General features: G+C 45.9%; 1 protein-coding gene across 2 annotated transcripts in view; it reads left to right on the top strand.

Annotated features, from left to right (window-relative positions):
• MARCHF4 (membrane associated ring-CH-type finger 4) overlaps positions 1-23,947 on the top strand; it is a 699,606-nt gene that overhangs the window by 468,925 nt on the left and 206,734 nt on the right. The window contains exon 2 of one of the 2 annotated variants that reach the window (XM_069616807.1): positions 11,382-11,537. In XM_069616807.1, coding sequence (XP_069472908.1) covers positions 11,382-11,537 — 156 coding nt within the window. Of the gene's footprint in view, positions 1-11,381; positions 11,544-23,947 lie in introns of both variants that reach the window. The other variant, XM_069616806.1, reaches the window with a different exon arrangement.

Genomic DNA, 23,947 nt, shown 5'->3' with positions numbered 1-23,947 from the left:
TAAATGGATTGTAGTATTTTACAACAATTGTGCCTCCCAAAGTAATTTGTGAATCCAATTTCTATTGTGATTTCAAGCTCTGTACCTACTTCTCACTATTAGTCCATTGGTTCGATCAACCCTGAGTGACATCATATTCTTAGTGATATTCATGCATTATATTGTTGAACTTGATTGTTACTTTTAGATGTTTAATACTCACCCACTATTTTCTTTCAAACCGTATGTTCATTCATATTAGTCATCCTCCATTTCTTTATCAGGGATAGTTCCCTTACTCCTGTAGGAAAATATTGTATTCATACAGATTGATATGTAGCTCCATATGTTGATGCATGTGTTTCACTTTACAAATTAAAGAAAAACCATTTGTAATATTCTTATATCAGAATAAATTATCTCATCACATATTTCACGTCATATTTAGGTGACCCACCACCTTTGGTAGTCGCCTTATGCCCACATTAAAGCTTACCTTCTTAGTGTGGAAGGACTTGCGAAACTGTCCCGCGTACAGACTTTAAATCTTGGGTGCCATTTTGGATGCTTTATCTGCCGGTAAACAGATAGTGATGTCACATGCTTTACGCGTTGCGTCATCGCATTAGCACGGCCATACTTTAGGATCATTCCTCAATTTTAACCTTAAATTCTCACTGTTAGTTGCCAGTGGCAAACTATATACAGATTTGTGTTTGTTCATCTCTTAGTTTACTTGGTATCAACGTATGTCTATAATATTCAGGTAGCTAATCATAATTGACCAATTGTGTGCCTCATTGCAGCCACGGTCTGTGCCTCGTGTTCATAGTACTTCCACATTCACAAGCAGAAATAGCCATACATGAACATTCTGGGCCTGATTCACAGAACGTTTTCAATGGGATTGTACCATTATAAAGTGCTTCTGTGAATCAGGCCCTCTATTGTTAAACTATATTTATCTCCATCCTAGCTTTAACCAGTTCTTTCAGATTATATAGAGTTTTATTTATCTTTAATTCGTTTTAAATCACATTGTATGTAAATGCAATGTATTAGTTATATAACAGTATGTTATTATGCCCCTTCAAATTCCACATGTTGAATTCTATGTACCCTCTGTCACATGTCTAACTTATTGTGCTAGGTAGAGTAATAATTTGACCTCATGAAAATGATCATTGAACTATTTAGTTACAAAATGAATTCGGTATGCTTCTGGGTTGGTTCCCTTTATCTGCTGTTTCAAAGATTCACTTTATTGAATGTTTTTTATTTGAGCTTTGTTGATACTTTGCATCGAATACCCCCTTTCCGAGAATCTGTTAGTTAATAAATTGCACTATTTCTGAAAATTAGCCAATTCTTCACAGTTGCATTGTGCCCTTATGTATTCTCCAATTGGAATATTCTTAATTACAGACTCATGGTGACAGCTGGTTGCATAAAGGGTCAAATTCATTTCCGTTGTCTTTCTGTATGTTCATGTTTGAAGGTTGTCACCAGATACATAAATTGATAAATCCCAAAAATCTATGGCGTTCTGAGAACTGGTGCCAGTAAAGGAAATGCCAAAATCATTGAGGTTTAGTCTTCCTATAAATTACTCCAATTCCTTCTGACTTCCTTTCCATATTATATGTATCTTGACCCTAACAGTACATTTTCATGAAATGCCTGATCTGTATAGATAAAGATATCCTCAGATAGACACATGTTGTTATTGAATATGTATGCTGACTCACACACTCATAAACCCTTAGTCTTCTTTTCAAATAGGCTGATGTACATATTCCAGAATGCACCTGCTTGTTATAGGACATGCTGACTCACTCACCCCTGAACCCTCTGTCTTGTTTCTTGATAGGTTAATGCACTTGTTCCAGAATGCACCTGCTTGTTATAGGATATGCTGACTCACACACTCCTGAAGCCTCAGTCAGCATATCCGATAACAAACAGGTGCATTGAGACATGTACACACCAGCCCATCCAAAAACAAGACTGAGGGTTCAGGAGTGTATGTCAGCATATCCGATAACAAGCAGGTGCATTCTGGAACGTGTTCCTATACAAAGGTTGGTGATATTTTTGCTGACATCAGTATTGTTTTTGGATGTGTTGATGTGCACATTCCTGAATGCAGTCTTGCTAAGGTATTTTCTGCTGCATACATTCCTGAACTCTTAGTCTTGTCTTTGGGTTTGTGAAGGCACTTATCTTTAGATTTGCTGATACACACCTTCCTGAATGCACAGTCTTGTCTTTGGATTTGTCGACACACCTTCATGAGTACACAGTCTTGTCTTTGGATTTGTCGACACACCTTCCTGAATGCACAGTCTTGTCTTTGGATTTGTCGACACACCTTCATGAGTACACAGTCTTGTCTTTGGATTTGTCGACACACCTTCCTGAATGCACAGTCTTGTCTTTGGATTTGTCGTACACACCTTTCTGAATAACAGTCTTGTCTTTGCATTTGTCGAGACCCACATTCCGGAATGCACAGTCTTGGTTTTAAATGCTCTGTTGCACAGATTCCTGAGCTTATTTTTGGATGTATCAAAGCAAACGTGCTTAAATGTACAGTCTAGTGTTTGGTTGTTCTGCTACAAAATCTCTTGAACTCTCAGTCTTGTTTTTAGGCATGCTGACTCGCAAGATCCTGGACTCAGTCTTGTTTTTGGATGTGTCCGTGCACCTCTACTTGAATGCACAGTCTTGTTCTTGAATAGGCTTGGATGCACACACTGCTGATCTCAGTATTGTTTTGGGTGTGCTCATGTACCCATTCTTGAATGCACTGTCTTTTTGATTGGATATGCTGATGCAAATATTCCTGAAATCTTGTTTTTCGGATGTGTCCATGCACATCTTCCTCAATGCACAGTTTTGTTTTTGAATGCTCTGATGCACAGGTTGCTGATCAGGTTGCTGTACAGTCGTGTTTTTAAACATGCTGATGCTAAAATCACATTCTTGTTTTTGGATGTGCTGATGCACACCTTTCTCATTGAACAGTTGTGTTTTTGGATGTGCTGATGAGCAGGTTTCTCAATGCACAAGGCTTGTTATTAGATTTGCTGGTGCAGGGGGCGTGGCTAACTAGCCATGGAGTAGGACATTCCCTGGTAAAGCTGCTCCTGCCGATCCGATGATGATCCGAAGATCCATGCATAAAATGACCTAAATACTCTACAAATGACCGTAAATGCGTCATAAGATGAACCCCACAACAACTGAAGAAGACAAGCTTATTGGGTGAAGCATGCCAGAGATATAGAACTTTGAGTCTGTGGCTCTGTGGGCACGAACGCACCCAAAATGGCGGACAACAAAGGGGCCGTAGCCCCGGTCTCCGAAACAACTGAGCCGGGCTGCGGAGATTGAGCGGAGGACTGGCTTTTGGCAAGGTGCCCGCAGGACCATATGTCCGGAGCAGCGTTTGTCCTCCAAGCACACTACCAAGTCACGTTTCAAGTAACTGCAAGCCCGGGAGCCGACGAGCGAGCGGCGAGGTGGATACAGTAGCTGCGTGCAAAGGCTTTCCGAACGTTCCAGCGGAAAGGACCTAATGCACAACATTGATGAAGCCGCGAGTCGCGAGGCAGGTGATTACGCAGCGCGGCTAACTGGACACATCCCCGCTTGAAATACACGAGCAGAGGCGAGGGCATGATATTGGACGAGGCGACGTCTGGTTAATACAAATGTAACCACCGAACAAAACAGTGTAGCGGAGGCAGCGGCCGCGCCGCAAGAACTTGTTGCTACAATAAGTAGCAGATTCTCATATTTGAACGTTGTGTTCAGGACGGCCTCAGGACGGACGGAAGCATACAGCGGTATAGGAGTCGCGCTGGGGGTGAGGACTAATTGGATGCATGCATAAACGAAAGCTGGGGCTGGATTACGGCGGTTAGCCATTGAGGCTGGCAATAAATAACTGCAAGAGTGGAAACCTTGTAACAATGCCCACAGGAAGACACATGCCTAAGTCACTGGGCTAGTACCGATGCCTCATTAAATAAAGGGGCACACGGAGTTAGGTGCCACATGAACTCTGAGGCGCTAGGAATAAGCAAATGGCCCTGAAGATTGAATGAGCTACCCCTTGAGTGTTACTACTGGAGAGCACGGTATACAGGGCTGAGCCAAGTTACTGATGATACTGGAGGGACCTCAGCGAATGCAGACATTAGCGCGCAGAACATAATGAGCCCTGGAGACAGATGGTCCTGCTGGAAATCAGAAGCAGTCTATAAGAAGCAGTAAGGACAATTGGAAACGTGGGAGGACATAACCCACCCGAAGACATAGCTTAACGCATACGAACATATACAGGGGCTCTTCAAGGACAACGGCCCCAGGCCTGGGTGGCTCACTGGTGTCACAGCAAGACAGAGAAGCAGAATTGCCACACTACGAACAAAATAACATCAGACATATAACCAAGATCGCAAGATGGTGGGGAGAGGAGCCAAGACCAAGAGCAAGCAACCCACGATGGAAGCCTTTGCCAGGACACAGCAGTCTCCTGCGGCGTCGATGCACAGTGGCGCAACTGCACCCGCAGAGAGTACCCCGGCAAATGAAAATCACCTGATACTAACGGCTATAACGGAGTTGAGAGACTCATGGGGGATAGCAATGGCGGACCTGCGAACTTCCTTGGAGGCTAAAATAGACGCAGTGGGAATAGAGGTCACTCTGCTGCGACAAGATGTCAGGGCGCTGGCAGACAGAACGAACAGTCTGGAGAGTACGGTGAAAACCAACACAGATGCCAGCACCAATAATGCAAAGGAGGTTCACATACTAAAGCAGCAGGTGGCCAACCTGGAGAACCGTGAGGAGGAAGCTGAAGGAAGGTTGAGACGGAATAACATCCACGCGGTCGGCCTGCCGGAGGGGGAAGAGGGCCAGGACCCTACGGATTATGTGGAGAACATGATCCTGCAAGAAATAGGGGCCGACAAACTTTCGCAAGGATTTACAGTGGAGCGAGCACATAGAGCCCTCATGAGGAAACTGAAGCCTGGGGCCCCTCCCTGCGCAATAATTGCGAAGATACTGAACTATAAAGATTGTGAGAAGATTTTGGAGTAGTTTCGTAAAGGGGGAACGATAAAAAGAGCTTCAACCACCGTCACGGCGTATCCTGACTACACAATGTTAGTCCAGAGGCAGCGGTACAGCTATGTGGCAGTCAAGAAGAGACTACGCATGGCCGGAATCAAATATATGCTTTTGTATCCCGCGAAATTGAAAGTATTGCATAAAAGCAGAATGTTCTTTTTTGACACCCCAGAGGAAGCAGCGACATGGCTGGACATACAGGGCTGCCCGGAACGAGATGTGGAGCAGGCCCATGAGTAGCACGATAAGTGATTGGGATATTATATGCATACTGAAATGACACATAGCAGGGTATCCCAGTAGAGATAATGATAGAGATAATGATACAGGGGTATGGACGGATAATGCTGAAACCAGGCTATGATATCCTTGACTTTGTCAAACTTGTTGGACTGGAATATAGAGTATTAAGTACATAAGTAAATTGAGTAGCAATGCGTGGTTGAGTTGAAGCGGATAGGAGCGGCAGGACGAAGGCACCCTGCCCCCCGAGTAGTAGTAGTAGTAGCAGGATAGCCATTAGGCATACTGAAATGACACATAGCAGGGTATCCCAGTAGAGATAATGATAGAGATAATGATACAGGGGTATGGACGGATAATGCTGAAACCAGGCTATGATATCCTTGACTTTGTCAAACTTGTTGGACTGGAATATAGAGTATTAAGTACATAAGTAAATTGAGTAGCAATGCGTGGTTGAGTTGAAGCGGATAGGAGCGGCAGGACGAAGGCACCCTGCCCCCCGAGTAGTAGTAGTAGTAGCAGGATAGCCATTAGGCATACTGAAATGACACATAGCAGGGTATCCCAGTAGAGATAATGATAGAGATAATGATACAGGGGTATGGACGGATAATGCTGAAACCAGGCTATGATATCCTTGACTTTGTCAAACTTGTTGGACTGGAATATAGAGTATTAAGTACATAAGTAAATTGAGTAGCAATGCGTGGTTGAGTTGAAGCGGATAGGAGCGGCAGGACGAAGGCACCCTGCCCCCCGAGTAGTAGTAGTAGTAGCAGGATAGCCATTAGGGCAACCTCACCCTGCTGAACAGCGAGTACAGGCTATTGCCAGAAAGAGCTAGATGGGGGGTTGCCTGAGATCCGGGGATGGAGCTGGGCAACAGTTGGGGGGGGGGGGTAATGTTGGGGATGGGAAGGGAGGTGGGAGGGGGATTGGGGTGTTTGGTGTGTTTTTAGTTAAGGGGAGTTCAAGTTGGGAAACAAGCCTATACAGAATGAGATGGAACTTAGATTTGGACTGCACCGGTGGGGGGAGGGGTGGGACTCTAATAGGCCATGGGGGACCTTAAAATAATTACTTGGAATGTTAGGGGGCTTAATAGCTATTTAAAGAGGAACATGGTCATGTTGTACCTGCGTAGGCAAAAGATAGACATTGCACTGCTGCAGGAGACTCACCTGACACAGGATAAGATGGAGATGATTGGGAAGAAATGGAAGGGAGTTGTGGCGTGTTCAGCATATTCTGTCTATGCTAGGGGAATACTTATCTGGGTGGCGCTGCATGACCCATTTCAGCTGTTACAGGAGATAGCTGAGATGGATGGGAGGATGGTTATAATGAGGGGATTGGTGGAAAATACGGAGATAAGCATCGTAAATACGTATGCCCCGAATCAAAATACAGTGGCATACTTCAGAACACTGTGTACCAACCTTAGCATGTGTATGGGGAGCGCGGTGATCTGGGGAGGGGACTTTAACTGTGTACTAAACCCTAGGGTGGATAGATCAGATGGGAAGATGGATAGACCCACCCCAGCTGCTAAAGCGCTGCAGACATTGCTGGATGACTTTGGTTTGGGAGATGTGTGGAGGACGAGACAACCTCAAGAAAGGCAATACTCGCATTATTCTGCCCCGCAGCAGTTACATACGACTATGGGCCTCATTACACGGATGGCGGTGGACCAAGGTGCTATTAGCACCTTGGTCCATGCTGGTAAAATACCGGCACCGCCTTGGTGGAAAGGGGAATTACCACCCTATTCCAAGGTTGGTGGGGCGGTAATTCCCCCTTCGCCCATTGCCCTTCCCCATTCCCATTTTTGCCCCATAGGGCTCTATGGGAATGGGAAAGGCACTAATTACGGTGCCGCAAATTGCGGTACCGTAATTAGCTCCCTGGTCCCTTTGCGGGTTGGTTTTTAACGCCTGCAAAAAGCAGGCGTTAAATTCCCCAACCCGGAAAGGGACCTCGTAGTAAGGCGGTAAGGGTTTACCGGTACCGGTAAAATACCAGTACCGGTAAACCCTTACCGCCTACCGTGTAATGAGGCCCTATGTCTTTGCTACACCAGAGGTAATAACAGAGATTACACAAGCAGAATGTAAAGCAAGGGTCCTTTCGGACCACTCGCCCTTGATCCTCGGATGGCAATACTGCCCCCCGAGAGCAAGGATTCCGACATGGCGCCTCAGAGCGGAGGCACTGAGAGACCCCTTTTTTAGGGAGGATATGAGGGAGGAGATTATAAACTATTTTGAGGCGAATACTGGCAGTGTGGACTCGACGGGCATGTTGTGGGCAGCCTTTAAGGTTGTGATGAGAGGGGTAGCCATAGCAAAACCTAAAGGTCTGCAAGGAGGGATCCTGGCTGACCTACGGGAAACAGAAGGGGAACTGGAAAAGGCATTTAAGGGGAGGAAGTAATACTAAGGAAGACATGGAACTGATACTCAGGCTGCAGCAGAAATGCACGGGGCACTGGGAAAGACTGTGTAACCTCAACTATAAAAAATATATAGAGAGACAGCATGCGGGAGGGGATAAACCAGGAAGGCTCTTGGCATGGTTATATAAGAGTGAAACCCCGAGACCCACGATTAGAACAATAACGAGGGAAGACAGTAGTGTAGCTGACACCCAAGAGGGAGTTAATCAGGAGTTTGCAGACTATTATAGGCTACTATATGGAGATGATGGGGAGAGTAGTCGCACGACGATAACAGAAGCACTGGAGGATATAGGACTGCCAAAGATAAGTGCTGAGGAAAGAGAGGAGTTGGATGCACCGATTACTTTGGAGGAGCTAGATGAGGTGGTGAGACAGTTGCCCACTAGTTAGACTCCAGGGGCTGATGGACACCCAAGTGAATTTTATAAAGTATATAAAGAAGATGTGCTCCCCCCACTGTTAGAAATGTTGAATGAAGTGTTTGAGTTGGGAAGATTGCCTGAGTCACTTAGAGAAGCAATTATAATACCGCTTCCCAAACCTACCAAGCCTGGGCATAGCTGCGGTTCATTTACACTCTTGTCAATGTTGAATCAAGACAGCAAGATACTGACGGCTGTTTTGGCAAACAGACTGAGGAGGGTTATTGGTAAACGAATACACCCCGATCAGGCGGGCTATGTCCCGAATAGGAATATATCCAATAATCATAGACGTCTCTAACGAGTTATTGAGTTTGGGAGCGAGAACGAGGGTGAAATGGCAATTACGTCTTTGGACACAATAAAGGCCTTCGACTCGGTCAAATGGCCATGGCTGCTGGCGGCCCTGGCTGGCTATGGGATGGGGCCTGGATATATACAGTAGGCGAAAATGCTATATAGTGAACCGCTGGCCAGAGTTAAAACGCGAGCAGTGATATTGGAAAGATGGCAGCTCCGCAGAGGTACCAGACAAGGATGTCCGTGGTCTCCAATGCTCTATATACTTGAGACAACAATATGACATTATAGGCATTGCCGTGGGAGGGGAACGACATCTGATCTCCCTATATGCGGATGACATGCTGCTGTATTTGCGACACCCAGAAGAAAATCTCCAATACATTTTAGAAGTGATGGAGAGATATGCGGGGCTGTCTGGTATAGCGGTGAACCCTCAGAAATCTAGCATGTTCACATTGGGTGGATATAAAGGGATTCCAGTGGAACAGTTACCAGTGTTACAGATACCGTGGGCAGTTAGCACATTTAGTTATTTAGGGATAGATGTATACCACACAGTGGAAGAGGAGCATAGGCGCAACACGGAGGTAGCCATTAAGAAAATCGATAATTGCATGAGGTTCTGGGTGAAGCTGCCTTTAGCAATGATGGGACGTGGGGCAATGCTACAGATGGTGGTCCTACCTAGGCTCCTGCACTAGTTTGGGAATATACCACACCTGATACCCAAGAAGTTCTTCATTAAACTGAACAGTATGTGCAGGGATTTCCTGTGGCATGGCACGCGGAACAGAGTGGCACTATGGAAGCTACAGAACTTTCATGAGGAAGGGGGGATAAAACTGCCTAATTATGAGGTCTATTATGTAGCAAGCCAACTGCAATATGTTGCTAAATGGCTCTCAGATGAAGTGACCTCCGAATCCAGGTTGTTTGGACAAGATTGTGCCCCATTTTACTTGGAAGAGATGGAAAGGGAGACCCTACCACAAGATGCAGGAACGGAATGTGAAAAGTAATAGGCTCAAAATGGGGGGTGGGATAAGGGAAACAGTGATGACAATTAAGCAATGTACAATTGGACTGTTGTTATAAGCACTGCATGTTTGGTTTGTATTGTTTGTTTGAATAAACTAATAAAAAATTTTAAAAAAAAAAAGATTTGCTGGTGCACACGTTCCTGAATGGGCAGTCGTGTTCTCGGATATGCTGAATTGTGAATTTACAATTTTGGTTGCATGGTGCGGCGGTGCACAAGATCCAGATTATGCAGTTTGTGGCAAGCATTGTGTCATGAAGATCCCAAAATTCACTAATGTGTGTAATTTTAGTTTTTTGCCCGGGCCTGTATCGCACCTTATTCTGATCCTCACTTCTGGTGAGAGGCTGCTCTACACATTAACCGCTCTTTCCATTACAAGCAGAAAGGTCTAATATAAACCTCGAGCCTCTGTCAGTCACACCCCGTGTACTAGCCAGCATAGTCCATGGTGAGAGATCCTGGAAGTCAAACGGCAAAACATCTGAAGAACCGCAGGTTGCGGACCATGCTCGGAGGTGTTGTCTGGAGAATTTGGCGGTGGATAGAGTAGCTGAGTCAGATGACCTAAGTGATCTGGCCAGGTGGCAACTCCTCATGTGCTTTCGTACTTATGACAATAACAGCCCTTGATCAAGGAACGAATGGTATTGGGGCAGAGCCCTTTAAATGTGATACTGGAGGGCACAGGCAGCGAGGGGAGCTGTGCAGGATCTGGGGAGGTGTGGTCCTGAGCTTTCCAGTTGTCAATCAATCTGCAGCTTTGTTTTGGATGGCTTGGTGTTTCGGTACACCTGTGTAAGGTCAATGTATATGGAGTTATAATTGGCGCATGGGGATAGCAGGGCGGCTCTGATGACGGAGGACTTGTGGCAGGAAAGGCCTCGTAAGTAGTATTGTTTTGTGCCAGATTCAGGTGATGATTACACTATTTGATGATTTGGTGGATATGGCTGCAAAGCGTGAACTCGCCATAAAAAAGGACACACAGGATGTGGACTGCCTTGGAAGGAGCAGAAAGAAGCCCGAGAAGGGTAGCCCTCAGGGTCTGAGAAGAAGTGTGGTGTGGTGGACCCAGGAGCAGGATCTCAGATGTGTTGCTGTTGAGAGCAAGTCTACTGAGGTTCACCCATCCATGCATTACATTGAATCCGCTGGAGCGAGAGATGATTGGTGACTCTTGGCTGCTCTGGCTCACAATTGAGTTTTGTTTGTCTGTGGCTACCAGCTGTGTGTCGTCATAGTGAGCTTGATATTCCAGGTTGAAGTATCCAGTGGTAACAGGTCAACTGGAATTTCCACCCTGGCACCCATCTTGAAGTATGTTTTTTAAAAACATAAACATTTAAAGAGAAATAATAGGACATTTTGAAAGGGTTAAAGGCTTATTAGATTGAGGCAATGTTAAAGCATATTGAAGGGTGCTATCCATGTATGTCTAACCTTCATATTGATGTTTTCCTTTAAAAAAGATACTCTTATCTATCACTGGCTAAGGCTGTATAACACCTATTAAAGGAGTCTGACACTTCTTGCTCCCAATATTATTTGGACTGCAACCACCATATTCCCTAGACAGCATAGTCAGTGGTGAAGGATCATGGGAGTCGTAGTCCAAAACATCTGGAGAGCTCCAGGTTGCAGACCCCTGCCCTATTTTCTGTAAAAAAAGTTCATCTTTGCCCACTTCTTGATTTTCTTTATGATGTTCCTGCTGCTTACTTCTCTATGGTCCTTGCTTGGATACTCTGGAGCACTAACCCCTTGCAAACCCTTGTGTGTTTAGGGAGAGTTGCTGAGCCCCTGCCGCTGCGATGGCTCCGTCCGCTGCACGCACCAGCCGTGTCTAATTCGCTGGATCAGCGAGAGGGGTTCTTGGAGCTGTGAACTGTGCTACTACAAGTACCACGTCATCGCAATAAGCACGAAGAACCCTCTTCAGGTAAAGGTATAAAACATCTCAAAACTTCCTACATGTTACCTGTCTGTATTGTGCAGTGTAATCTATCCCTTATTGTGTTATGTTGATGGGTCCCTATTGCATGTACTTGTCAGGAGGGTGTGTCAATTGGCCCCTATTGCATGTACATGTCAGGGGGGTGTTGATAGGCCCCATTGCAGGGTACATGTCAGGGGTTGTGTCGATGGGCCCCTATTGCATGGTACATATTAGGATTGTGTCGATGGGCCACTATTTCATGGTACATGTCAGGGGTTGTCGATGGGCCCCTATTGCACGGTACGTGTCAGAGATTGTCGATGGGCCCCTATTGTATGGTACGCGTCAGGGCTTGTGTCGAAGGGCCCCTATTGTATGGTACGTGTCGGGGGTTATGTCGATGGGACCCTAGTTCGTGGTACATGTCATGGGATTTGGCAAATGGCCCCTATAGCATGGTACATGTCAGAGATTGGGGATGGGCCCCTATTGTATGGGACATGTCAGGGGTTGTGTCGAGTGGCCCCTATTGTATGGTACATTTCAGGGGTTGTGTTGATAGGCCACTATTGCATTGTACGTGTCAGGGGTTATGTTGAAGTGCCTCTATTGTATGGTACTTGTCAGGGGTTGTTTGATGGGCCACTAATGTATGGTACATGTCAGGGGTTGTGTCGATGGGCCCCTATTGTATGGTACATGTCAGGGTGTTATGTCGATGGGCCCATATTTCATAGTACGAGTCAAGGGTTGTGGCAAATGGCCCCCATTGTATTGTACATGTCAGGGGTTGTTCCAATTGGCCCTTATTGTATGGTACATGTCAATCCTATCAAAACTTCCACCAGAATACTATAAAATGGCTCAAAGAATTTGACAATTAGATATGCACCTGCTACCTAGAATGAACCAACCCTGCTCCCATGTAAATACTTTAGATATCAGAGTTACTCCTGACTGTATTGTAGTGGATTCCTGCCTATTGCCTAGCCTATGTAAATACATTAGATATTAGTTACTTTTGACTGTATTGTATGTAATTCCTTCTTTCTGCCTTTGCCTACATGACCTCTCTCTTCTGTATTGCGTGTCTCAAATGTACTGTTTACTCTTGATATGTAACTAAGCTGTGAATTATCTTGTTCTATGCGCCCTGATGCCTACCGGTCCGTTGCGCAATACAAATAAAACAAACAAACAAAGGGGGTTATGTTGATGGGCCCCTATTTCATGGTACATGACAAGGGTTGTTGCGAACGGCCCGATTGCATGGTAGATGTCAGGGGTTGTGTCAATGGGCCACTATTGCATGGTAGATGTCAGGGTTTGTGTCGATGGGCCACTATTGCATGGTAGATGTCAGGGGGTGTGTCGATGGGCCACTATTGCATGGTAGATGTCAGGGGGTGTGTCGATGGGCCACTATTGCATGGCAGATGTCAGGGGTTGTGTCGATGGGCCACTATTGCATGGCAGATGTCAGGGGTTGTGTCGATGGGCCACTATTGCATGGTAGATGTCAGGGGTTGTGTCGATGGGCCACTATTGCATGGTAGATGTCAGGGGTTGTGTCAATGGGCCACTATTGCATGGTAGATGTCAGGGGGTGTGTCGATGGGCCACTATTGCATGGTAGATGTCAGGGGTTGTGTCGATGGGCCACTATTGCATGGTAGATGTCAGGGGGTGTGTCGATGGGCCACTATTGCATGGTAGATGTCAGGGGTTGTGTCGATGGGCCACTATTGCATGGTAGATGTCAGGGGTTGTGTCGATGGGCCACTATTGCATGGTAGATGTCAGGGTTTGTGTCGATGGGCCGCTACTGCATGGTAGATATCAGGTGATGGGGATGCCTCAGAAATAACTTGTATTACTGTTTATTGGTGCTCGAGTTGGTAGTCCCCCTACACCTCTCCCAACCACCCCTGCTGGGATTAGATAGTTCCCTGTCAAGAGAAAACAGCAAGCATGTTTTCTTGCCAAACAATCCCATGCGGAAGCTTAGAATAAAGAAGAAATCTGCTCAACAGAACGTTGAACTCTGGGTAAATTCCCAATTTAGGTGGAGATTATTCCAAGTGAAATGTATCAACCACACTGGCAGTGCAAGTGTTTAAGCACTGAGTTTGCCAAATAGCACCCACACAAACACAGAAGACATCCTATTACACCTTTAGAATTAGTTCAACACCATATTCTGGGTATGTCTCCTAAAAGGCGAGCATACCCAGCGTCTAACTTTCTGTTTGGTAATGTATATGTCAGTGAAGGCTGCACACTGCTTTTGTTTCACACTAACTGGGTGACATACTCATGTCTGGACAGAGGTATACTCATATTGAAGACCCGATGCAATGCTTTAACTCTATTCCCAGTGGGGCCGGGTCGGATTTGGCCATGAATCTATTGAGATTGCAAAAGGGCAACACTGACAGACACCACAATGTTGATCCAAACATAGTCACACCATTCTGTAAACGCATACCCAGGTGCTGATCATCCCTGCAGCCTTAGACAATGAAGGAGATGATGCACTAAACACCAGTTGCGTACACTCCACCAGCATGAGCCGGAAACCAGTAGGGTGAAAGCCCCTTCCTTCGGGCTGTCACTGAAAGAGCTGATTGATGTCTCTTGGACCCAGAGGAAGGCAAGGATCACTCAGGCAAGACCCTGGACCCAAGTAGGTCAACATAGGAAGCTTCTTTAATGTTGCAGGTTAGAGTTAGAAAGATAAGACAGGAGAAACCGGCAGGTACATCTTTCTGGTCAGGGCTTCCATTCCGCAGTCCCCAACCGACATCCTTGGAACCCTCAGACTCCTCCAGGTTCCACATTCCATTCCTTCTATCAGCTCATGCACACACACACACACACACACACACAGGATCAAGTCACAACACTGATCCCTGTTCCACTAACACTGCATCCGTTGCAACCCCCGATGCGTGGGAGTGGTGTGTCGGGCGCACCAACGACACCGCCCCAATCGTCTGAATGTACGCTGGGGCGTGCCCTCTAGACGTTGCTTCTGCTGCTCAGCTCACTGCACCCTACCTGAATCCCCATGGGTGCATCTCCTTTGTGCAGAGCTTTGCTGTTTCCCAGCTATGTTTCTGCTTTATGAATCTCATCCATTCATCCATGCATCCATGCATCCATGCCTACACAGATACCTACTGCAGTGTTTCCATAAGACTGACCACAGTTTTCTGCAACCTCCGAAGGGTCTGCACCCGGATTCTGACAGCAGCAGTCAGGCCATGGCCAGCCTCTGGCGCTCTTTGGCCGCTCGCCTTTGTTCACCACTGTGCCCACTTAGAGTGCTAAGCTCATGCAAGTAACAGCGCCTCAATGCCCTTGGGCTGCTTGCGCGCTATATAAATATAAATACATTTTTTTAAAAAAGGTGACCACCATTATCGTCTGAGGACCTCACTGTTGTGCCTGGCATTCCACTATCTCTCCTACCAACTCGGGATAGCGCTTATGAAATACACACCTCTGATTCGTCAGTGGACCCCCACCGTAGCAGGGAGCCATTTGTAATGCTGCATCGCCCCCAAGCCTATACAAACTGAATTGTACTGATGCTGCTGGCCTGGGATGGCTGGCCAATAGGGTAGCAACTCATTGCAGCGGAAACACCACTGTCCGATGCAAGGGGCTTATTACGGTTATGGCGGTGTGGTAACCAAGCGGTGGCAATGCAATTACCACCACTTTCACCACATTAGCAGTTTGGAGGGCAGGTGCAGCTTCTTCCACCTCACCTAAAAGAAATTATCACCATCAGAATGAATACAGGCGGTAAATCCTCTAAACTCCTGACAGGGATGCCTAGTGCTAGGTGGAGAGGAAGGAAAGGTTCTGAGCCACTTTACTCGGGTGAAAGTAGAGCAGCAAATGGGAGCCCTACTTAGAAGGATGCTACATCAACAGTGGTGACCACTGACTCCATTATTTGTCTCTTTTCTGCCAGAACATTATCTTTTCAGGCGGCCATCTTGGATTATAATCCCTCCACCTATTCTATTTCTAGCTCACGCCATGGCTGCTCGAGATCCAGCGCCATCTAAAGGCCACCCTTGATGTCTGTTCTGCTACATCTGTCTATTGTGGAATTTATTTCTGTATCACCACTTGAGTCAATGTTGCTGTAGACCGCAGGTTCACAGTGGTATCCAGTGGTGGAAGTGCCAGAGGCTGCAGTAGCGGCAGCTTCAGCAGCACACACATCCGATTGGGCAACCTGTCTCCACATCACCAGAAGATCTTTCCCTTATGGTCCCACTGCTAGCATTGCTAAGGAAACATCTGGGCACCGGGAGTGGACCTGTTAAGACAGTCTTAAGTCCCGGGAGGATAGGTCCCACTGCTAGCATTGCTAAGGAAACATCTGGGCACCGGGAGTGGACCTGTTAAGACAGTCTTAAGTCCCGGGAGGATAGCTCAGTGGCAAGGAGCTTACCTTTGAAGCAAGACGACACAAAGCAACACGGTTCGATCCCCGGGTCCGCGCTTAGAAACCTCTGGGTATTAAGCGCGTTATAAATAACCTATCATATCATATCTTATGAAAACGTCCCAGAGCTGGCACCAGTGAATCTTCGAATGCCAGCGGACCGCACTCTGCGTGTAGCCCCTTCCCTACAAATACATGAAGAGTAGAGATGGATCATCTCCGAGAAGCATCATTCCAGAAGCGCGAGAACCCAACTCGCTGTACGTGATGGGCCTCAGTAAAAGTTTGGTAGTGGTGATAAACAGGTGGCATTTACTGATCTGACTGATTAAGGGTTTGGGAACCGAAACCCAGAAATGAATTGCATGCTTGCTAGAAGAGGTCAAACATGCCCCAGTTAGGGTGTTGATGGTGGCAGTACTGGTTAACAGTATTTACGCATGCAGTCATCTCTTATCCACAGTGAAGTGCAAAGAGACGCCAAAAATGGGGAGTAACCTTAGCTCTAAATCGTGTTTTAATGGGAATTTACCACCTCCAGAAACGACAATGAACTTTGGCAGTATTATCAGTAAACTAATAATGAGACCCTGTGTCATGAGAGGGCAAAGGCAGTAGATATGGCAAGGGAAATGTGCACAAGAACACACAGTGAATAGCTTTTTGTCAAACAACAGGCACTCAGGAACCAAGATACATGTACATTAAAACCCAGGGTGTAAGTAGAGGGTGATAAGAATACAAATATATGAAAAGGGATGTGGGGTAAGCACTTAGAAGCGCCTTATCAGTACAAAGAAAGTCAGCAAGCTCCGTAACCACAATTGCTGTTACAGGCACTGTCAACGCTAAGCCCACATACAGGACAAGCAATGACAGGATCTGTGAGGTAACACCCTTGATGGCATTCTATAAGGTAAACTTAAAGACAATTCTCACAAGGTCGAATAACACCACCTGGAATGTCAGTGAAGCCCCAGAACCCTAGTGATCAAACAGGGACCCAAAAAGGCTATAAGGGCAAAGGGAGGATAACTTAATGCATAAGATTCCTAACACGGTACAAGTAGGACTAGTGTTTACAGAATAGTGAGGAGCACAGGATCAAGGTTATACTGCAGCATAGGGCAAAGTCAAAGGAATAAAGAACACAAACTGGGCTGCACAGGAAAATGAAAGTGCTGACTGCAAAACAAAGGAAAACAGAAAGAGAATCCAGGAAGCAGAAAATACTGATAAGCACATTAAATTCTAAATGCAGGAGCAAGAAATAAGAGACCAGGAACTAGACACTATGCATAAGAACCAGAAACAAGGGATTGGTCACAAACAGGAACACAGCAACAATTACCAGCGCTGTACTGAAGTTGCTGAAGCTTTTAAAGATGGCTAACGATCACACACCTCAGGTATGATGTTTGCTAGCACCTTCAGTCACAGGTGTTACTTATCCTCCACCCAACCTTGTCCTGCAAGGGTGGAGATGAAGCAGTGAGCAAGGAACACTGGAAAGTGTATGCATTTGACTAAAAAAGCATTCTGGCTGCCAAAAACACAAAATGGATCCGGAAGGGAAGGGAAATAGAAAATAGGACTTTTGTGCTCTCAGACCAGCACAGTACTGTGCTGTAGGGGTCAGAAGGTAAGTCCAATATGAAACAGTTCCCAAATCATGCTCCCAAGTGGCAGGAACAAGAGCAAAGGGGGCAAATTGTGACACCTGTCGATGCTTGTTATGCCACTCCTTGTCAGCCATCTCCCCTCACGGCCAAACTTCTGCAACAAAATGACCTCACAATAAAAGTCTAGGACCTCATTATGAGTTTGGAAGTATTAGCAGAGCCATTTCCTGCAAAGGGAATTACAGTTACCGCAAGCGGTAAAGGATGAATCTCCACCTGTTTATGGGTTGTGGTTAGTACCCATTCTGAAGTTTCATAGAACTTCACTGGAGAATGGAATGGAGGAATTACCTCCTGATGAAATACCACCAGAGGTAATCTCTCCAGTTTTGGAGGCTATTCCTCGATGCATATGCTTGAGCTATACCTAATGAGAATGCAGATCATGATTAGGAGAACTGAAATAACAGGGAGGTATTCTGTTGACGCAAGAAATCCTACTGAAAAGGGTGAATGTCAATCATGTTGCTTCTAAGTGTGACATTTCACCGACCTGTAATTGTTACATAGTGGCCTCATTACGAGTTTGGCGGTAAAACTGAAAATGTATCTCAAATCTATAACCATTACAGCCAGTCGGTCCTGTGGGCTTACCACAGAATTACCACAGTAGTGGCACGCTGGTGTTAGTCCCCATTTGTGTGCCCTTTGGGATTCCACGGGGAATTCCACTGTGGTAATTCTGAACAGTTTTGGTGGAAATGTGGACTATTTACCTACAGCTTCCACCTTACTGTCAAAACTCATCTATGTCGGAGTGGTAATGTGGCAGTAAAGTGTCAGTAACAGAATTTCCACTACTTTACCACCTCTTTTTACCACACCACCGTACCCGTAATGAGGACCTTGGAAAATGCAACTGTGTTGGATCCTGTATTTGGATTGGAATCAACCTTTGTCACGTTCCTCTCCAGCAACTGTGTGCGCTACCACACAGTGTCTCAACGGTAAGAAACCCAGTGCCAGGGAAAATTGGAGCAAGGACCGTACGTGAAGAAGATTTGCATACATTTGCATATGCCGGGCCATGTAAACTGCACCCAGAGAATTGTCAGGGAACTTTGCGGTGTATTAAAAAAGCTACTAGCTGACATTTCTGAGAAATCACTGAAGACAGATTAAATGGCATAGGGCATGAGAAGGGCACATGCAGGACCTCTGTTGAAAGAGTGTAAGACAAGTGAGACGAGTTGTTACAGTCCAGTAAACTGTAATTTCAGAGCAGGCTCCACAGTGAGCAGAATAAAGTATGGGATGAAGTGGTTCTCATCAGCCGGGTTCCTTTATAAGGTCGCAGACCTCGGTGGTGACTTTCGTTATCCTTTTTACATATGGTAGAGCGCATTTAGTCCTTATAATACATGGCCGTACTCTTGCTTAATATGGTAATAAGCCCCGAGCCAGCAGGCCATTACTGTCTAAGGTAATGTCCCCGGGGCCCATAGTTATAGGCCCTCGTGCGAGGGCCTTAACAAAGGCCTGGGGGGCATTACCATAGGCGGTAATGGCCCACCAGCGAGGAGCTTATTGCCATTACTATTCCGGGGTTTAAAGATCTGGGATACTAATGGTGTTGCTTTTTTTTCCATACATCATTTGTTTGTGTCGTTTTAAAAGGCGGCTGCTGCAGTACGCGTTAGTTCTAGAGAGACTAGAACACGCATACTGCTTCATTACTACGGATCAACGGGGTGCCATTTTGAGACAGGTTGTTCTGTAGTAATGATTTAACAAATAATGGGCTCGGTGGTTATGCGAGTTCATCCAAGGACATGGTGAGCGAACAAGATAAGGTACTCGGCGCGCGATGCACGCAGTTGCTTTAAAGGGATTACACTGTGGTAATGCTTGCAAATGAGCCAATCCACATTCAGTTTTTCCCGTGGCATTGGCGCGCCGGTTCCTAATGTCATTTAAGAGATGTTCCAGTTGCTGATACAAACGGTAGGGGATATTGTATTCCTAATAATACATGGCCATACATGTTAATGTCATGTAAGAGATCGCCCAGTTGCTGATACATATAATCAATAGTCTTTGTGGATTTAAACATGAATACTCACATGCATCTTCTAATGTGTTGAAGAAATAGTTTAAGCAGTTTAATAAAAACTTTTAGTTTTGTGCTTTTAAAGAAGCAATAACATGCAGTTTCTTGCTCTCATGTGTAAATCTCCAGCAGTGTATAAAATAAACATACTACCGTAAACACTTCCTTAACACTTAATGGGCCTCATTACGACCCAGGCGGTAAGTTACCGCCTGGGTCGTACCCTCACCACCATGGTGTAAACTATGTTTACACCATGGTGGATGGCGGATTTACCGCCCCATTCCAAGGTGAGTGGGGCGGTAAATCCCCATTTCCCATTTAGCCCTTCCCCATTCCCATTTTTGCCCCATAGGGCATAATGGGAGTGGGGAAGGCGCTAATTACGCCACCGTAAATCACGGTGGCGTAATTAGCACCAAGGTCCCTTTGCGGCATGGGTTTTAACGCCTGCAAAAAGCAGGCGTTAAAATCACTGTGGCGCTAAGGGACCTTGTAATCAGGCGTTAATGGTCGGCGCCGTTTACGGCGCCGTTAACCCCTTAACGCCTGACTCATAATGAGGCCCAATGGCTGTAAAGTGTCACAGAAAGCAAAGTTACAAAAAAGGAATTTATAAAGCCTTTCACAGCTTAACTGATTACAGAGCAGCAGTGATGTCATTTTCTTATTATACCGGTCGGTAGTGTTGTCACAACTAGCCAGGTTTTTGTAATGGCATTGCAGGCTGCCATGTATTATAAGCCAATTGTAGGGGCACAGCTAAAAATGTGTCAATTACAGAGATCTGGGGAAACTAATCAGAGTTCCTTCTTTCTGAAAATAACTGGCATCCGGAACCAAGCGATTCAAACTCTTCTTATTAACATTTTCAAAATCCCGAAATGAACAGATCATGCCACGTGACACAAGAGTAAATGGTTGTTCAGACAGCTATAAATCAGATTGCGGGTTCCTTTGAGGGGATCTTCCTCGGCTCAGGGATGGAGGTAGGTCCCCTCCACAGTAGCCAGATCACAGATTCCCCCCCCCACAGTAGCCCAATCACACATTTCCGTCAGCTAGTCTTCCATTTTCATCTTGTTGGAAGCCTTCCAACTACACAGATCTGTGCATTTGGCTATTGTGATGCATTTTAATAGGCACAATTTTTGGTAGGCAGATATAAAAGGTAATTGGAGAGAGTTATCTTGAAAATCAACTTTCATTTCAAGGCCAACACATCAAACAGCCTATTTTCATGTCTGAGTAGAACACGTGAGAGGACGGTCCTCCTCTTTTATTGCACCACCAGCCCTGGTTGCGTTTGTTTAGACCACATTTGCGCCACTTTTTGATCCAGATAGTTGATATTTTCTGACATATCAAACCCATAGGTAAAGCAAGGGTGTGGGAGGCCCTCTACTGAGAACAAACATGGGTCTATACAGAATGTCTTCCTCTCAGGAGGGTCTATAACCACGTTTTAGCTCACTGCAGCGTTCACAGAGGAGAAATATCCATTAGCATATCAGCCTGGTCCTACCGACAAGGGCAGTCAAGCACCGAAATGTTAGGCAATTCGCATCTGAACAAGAGTACCATCAGCAACCACAGACACATGTTTCGGCCTTGTTGGGCCTCCCCAGTGAGCTGAAGCTGAGCCTCTCTAAAGCGCAGTGAGCAAGAGGTCCACGTCTGGATTACCTTGGGTTACTTAGGGTGAAACCCCAGGTTTTACAAATTAAGCAAAGGTGTGCATAAGTAAAAGGTAGCCTTGATTTGGGTGTTGTGTCCTCAGGCGACTGTCCTGGGGCTGATATAAATGTCTATGTTTGACCGGGGTCTAGCAGAAGGAAAGCCGCCACAATGTTGTCAGGTTTCTGATGACACTACATCGAACACCCTGGTAAACTGGGACCATCTTCAATTGGCACGGCCTTGAAAGTTGCTCCGGTGTAACGTTCATGAGCTTGAACCCTTTAAGTGCCCTTAGGGTGCATACATATATGCAGCAAAAAGAGGTGACATTTTGCGTATCGATATATTTCCTGATTCGGGGGAGAGATAAGGGAGTAAATACAGTGCCCTCCATCGCAGGTCCTTTTGATCACCATGCTCTGCATTCCTGGACCCCCCAGGTGGGCATCACTAAAAAGCTGAATTCACCTAATGGGAGGCCGTGCATCTCAGGGTGCCAGAATGTGAACATGACTTGGAAAAGGGTTTTAGAAACTTTCAGAAGGATCTAGGTCCATTAATGGAAAAAAACCGAAAAAAGTGAGTAGCCTGTAAAATATATTACCAAGCAAATCTCATGCCACAAAAAGTTGTGGTAATGCCCAGAGAGGTGCTGGCAATGAGTCATACTGGGTGCGATCAAAGCTGTAACAACCATGAAAGCTCAGACGTTTCCTGCAATCTGATTGGCTGGGTGCCCTCCCATATCAACCATATGGATATGGACAGCGTCAAAATGTCTCTTTTCTTCCGTGTAAATGTCCCATTCAATAACAATTCCATCCATTCTTTTAGCATTTTTTCAAAAGTATGTGTCTGATATTTTTGAATTGTTCTGTCACTTTTCCCATGAGGCATCTCAAATGTATTCTGGCACTTGATTTTGCCATATTCCTTCTTTGCTTTCACTTTGTATCAAACGTGTACCTCCTTTCACCGATTCCACATCATTAGCGCCTGATCTCATTAATCTGTCTTTTATGTTCTTGATCCCTGCTCCCCGCCCTTGGCAACCAATGGAGGTCCTGCCTTTCTTCAGGTCCTTGTATCAAACATTGTCCACGGTTGCTATTGCATTTCTCTGGGCTTCCCCTGCCCTTTCATGAACAGACACCAGCTTCAAAATGGTGGCAGACTCCCCGGTTGGTACACGCAATGTGCCTCCCTGGTGCTCACTGGCCCAGCGTTGGAACAATTGTGAATACCAGACTACCTCTGCACTGATTGTCTTGTTCTCGCTAGTTTACTAATAGGTACTGCTTGAGTTAATGTGCCACCATGCTCTTCTCCCATTGGCCCTCCCTTTTGCGCTTGTCGGATCCGGCATGTGTATCTTGTAGTTGTTTTGAAAATTGATGCCAGAAAAAAGGCTTATCCCTCCTGAGGAACTGTCAGTAAAACACTGACAGAGAAACACGTGTCAAGGGCCACACTAAAATTTGAAAAAATATTTTTGGCATTAAAGGCATTTCAACTTGGCAAAAAGTCTCACGAGAAATCTTTTTTCACAGATCCAACACTATACTTACAAGGTGTTGAAAACTCTATGTTAAAAATTAGAGCTGAGCGCAATACAACGATCTTCCACTTTCTCTACCTACCTTCTGCACCAGCAGCTAAAACAAAAAGGTTTCCAGGGCCCGCCTAAAGAGGAGATGGTTTTCCATCCCTCTCAACCCTGCAGGTTGGCTATTGCACAGTTTAGTGGCCACAAAAGAGAAGGCTCGGCCTCCCACATGGGACAATTGAATTTTTGGAATGACAAGGAGATTGGTCTCACTAGAGCAGAGTGATCGGGTCGGGACGTAGCAATGACATTTTTCCTTCAAAGATTCAGCCCCTTGTCCAGACAAGGCCCAGTGAACCAGGCAGAGAGACTTAAATTGTATTCTCTGGCAAATTGGAAGCCAGTGTAGAGTCCGTAACACAGGGCTGATATGAGCTCCGGAGGGAGCGTTTGTAGCTACGCGAGCTGCCAAATATTGCACAGCGCATTGCAATTGTCTATTCGACTAGTAATCAGTGAGGATACTACCAGCGGCCTCATATGGTGCGGAAGAAAATGAAGCACCTTCCTGAGTACTCTCAGCATGACAGGACCTGTCTTACACACCACGCTCACCTGAGGGGACATAGAGAGCGAGGCTGAAAACACCACCCCCAGGTTCCTGACAGTCAACACAGGAACAGGGAGATCACCTAGGGTGGTAGGCCACAGTGAGGAGGTCCATAGCATAGACTCAGACAGAGAACCCACTACCAAGACTTCTGTTTTGTCCCCATTTAGCTTGAACCAGTTCGCACACATCCAATCTCCCACTGCAGAAAAACATTCACAAAGCCAAGGCGAGTTCCCAGCCAGGTCAAGACGGACCAGGATCTGGGTATAGCCTGAATAGGAATAGCAGCAGAATCCAAAGGAGCAGATGAGGCGAACTAGCGGTTGGACTTAAATATTAAAAAGCATAGGTGACAGAGCAGAGCCCTGAGGAAC

The sequence above is a fragment of the Ambystoma mexicanum genome, chromosome 9 (genome assembly GCF_040938575.1).
Source record: "Ambystoma mexicanum isolate Mex_15411 chromosome 9, UKY_AmexF1_1, whole genome shotgun sequence".
Classification (NCBI taxonomy): Eukaryota; Metazoa; Chordata; class Amphibia; order Caudata; family Ambystomatidae; genus Ambystoma; species Ambystoma mexicanum.
The sequence above is the reverse complement of the archived record's forward strand: the minus strand, read 5'-3'. Positions and strand labels throughout refer to the sequence as shown.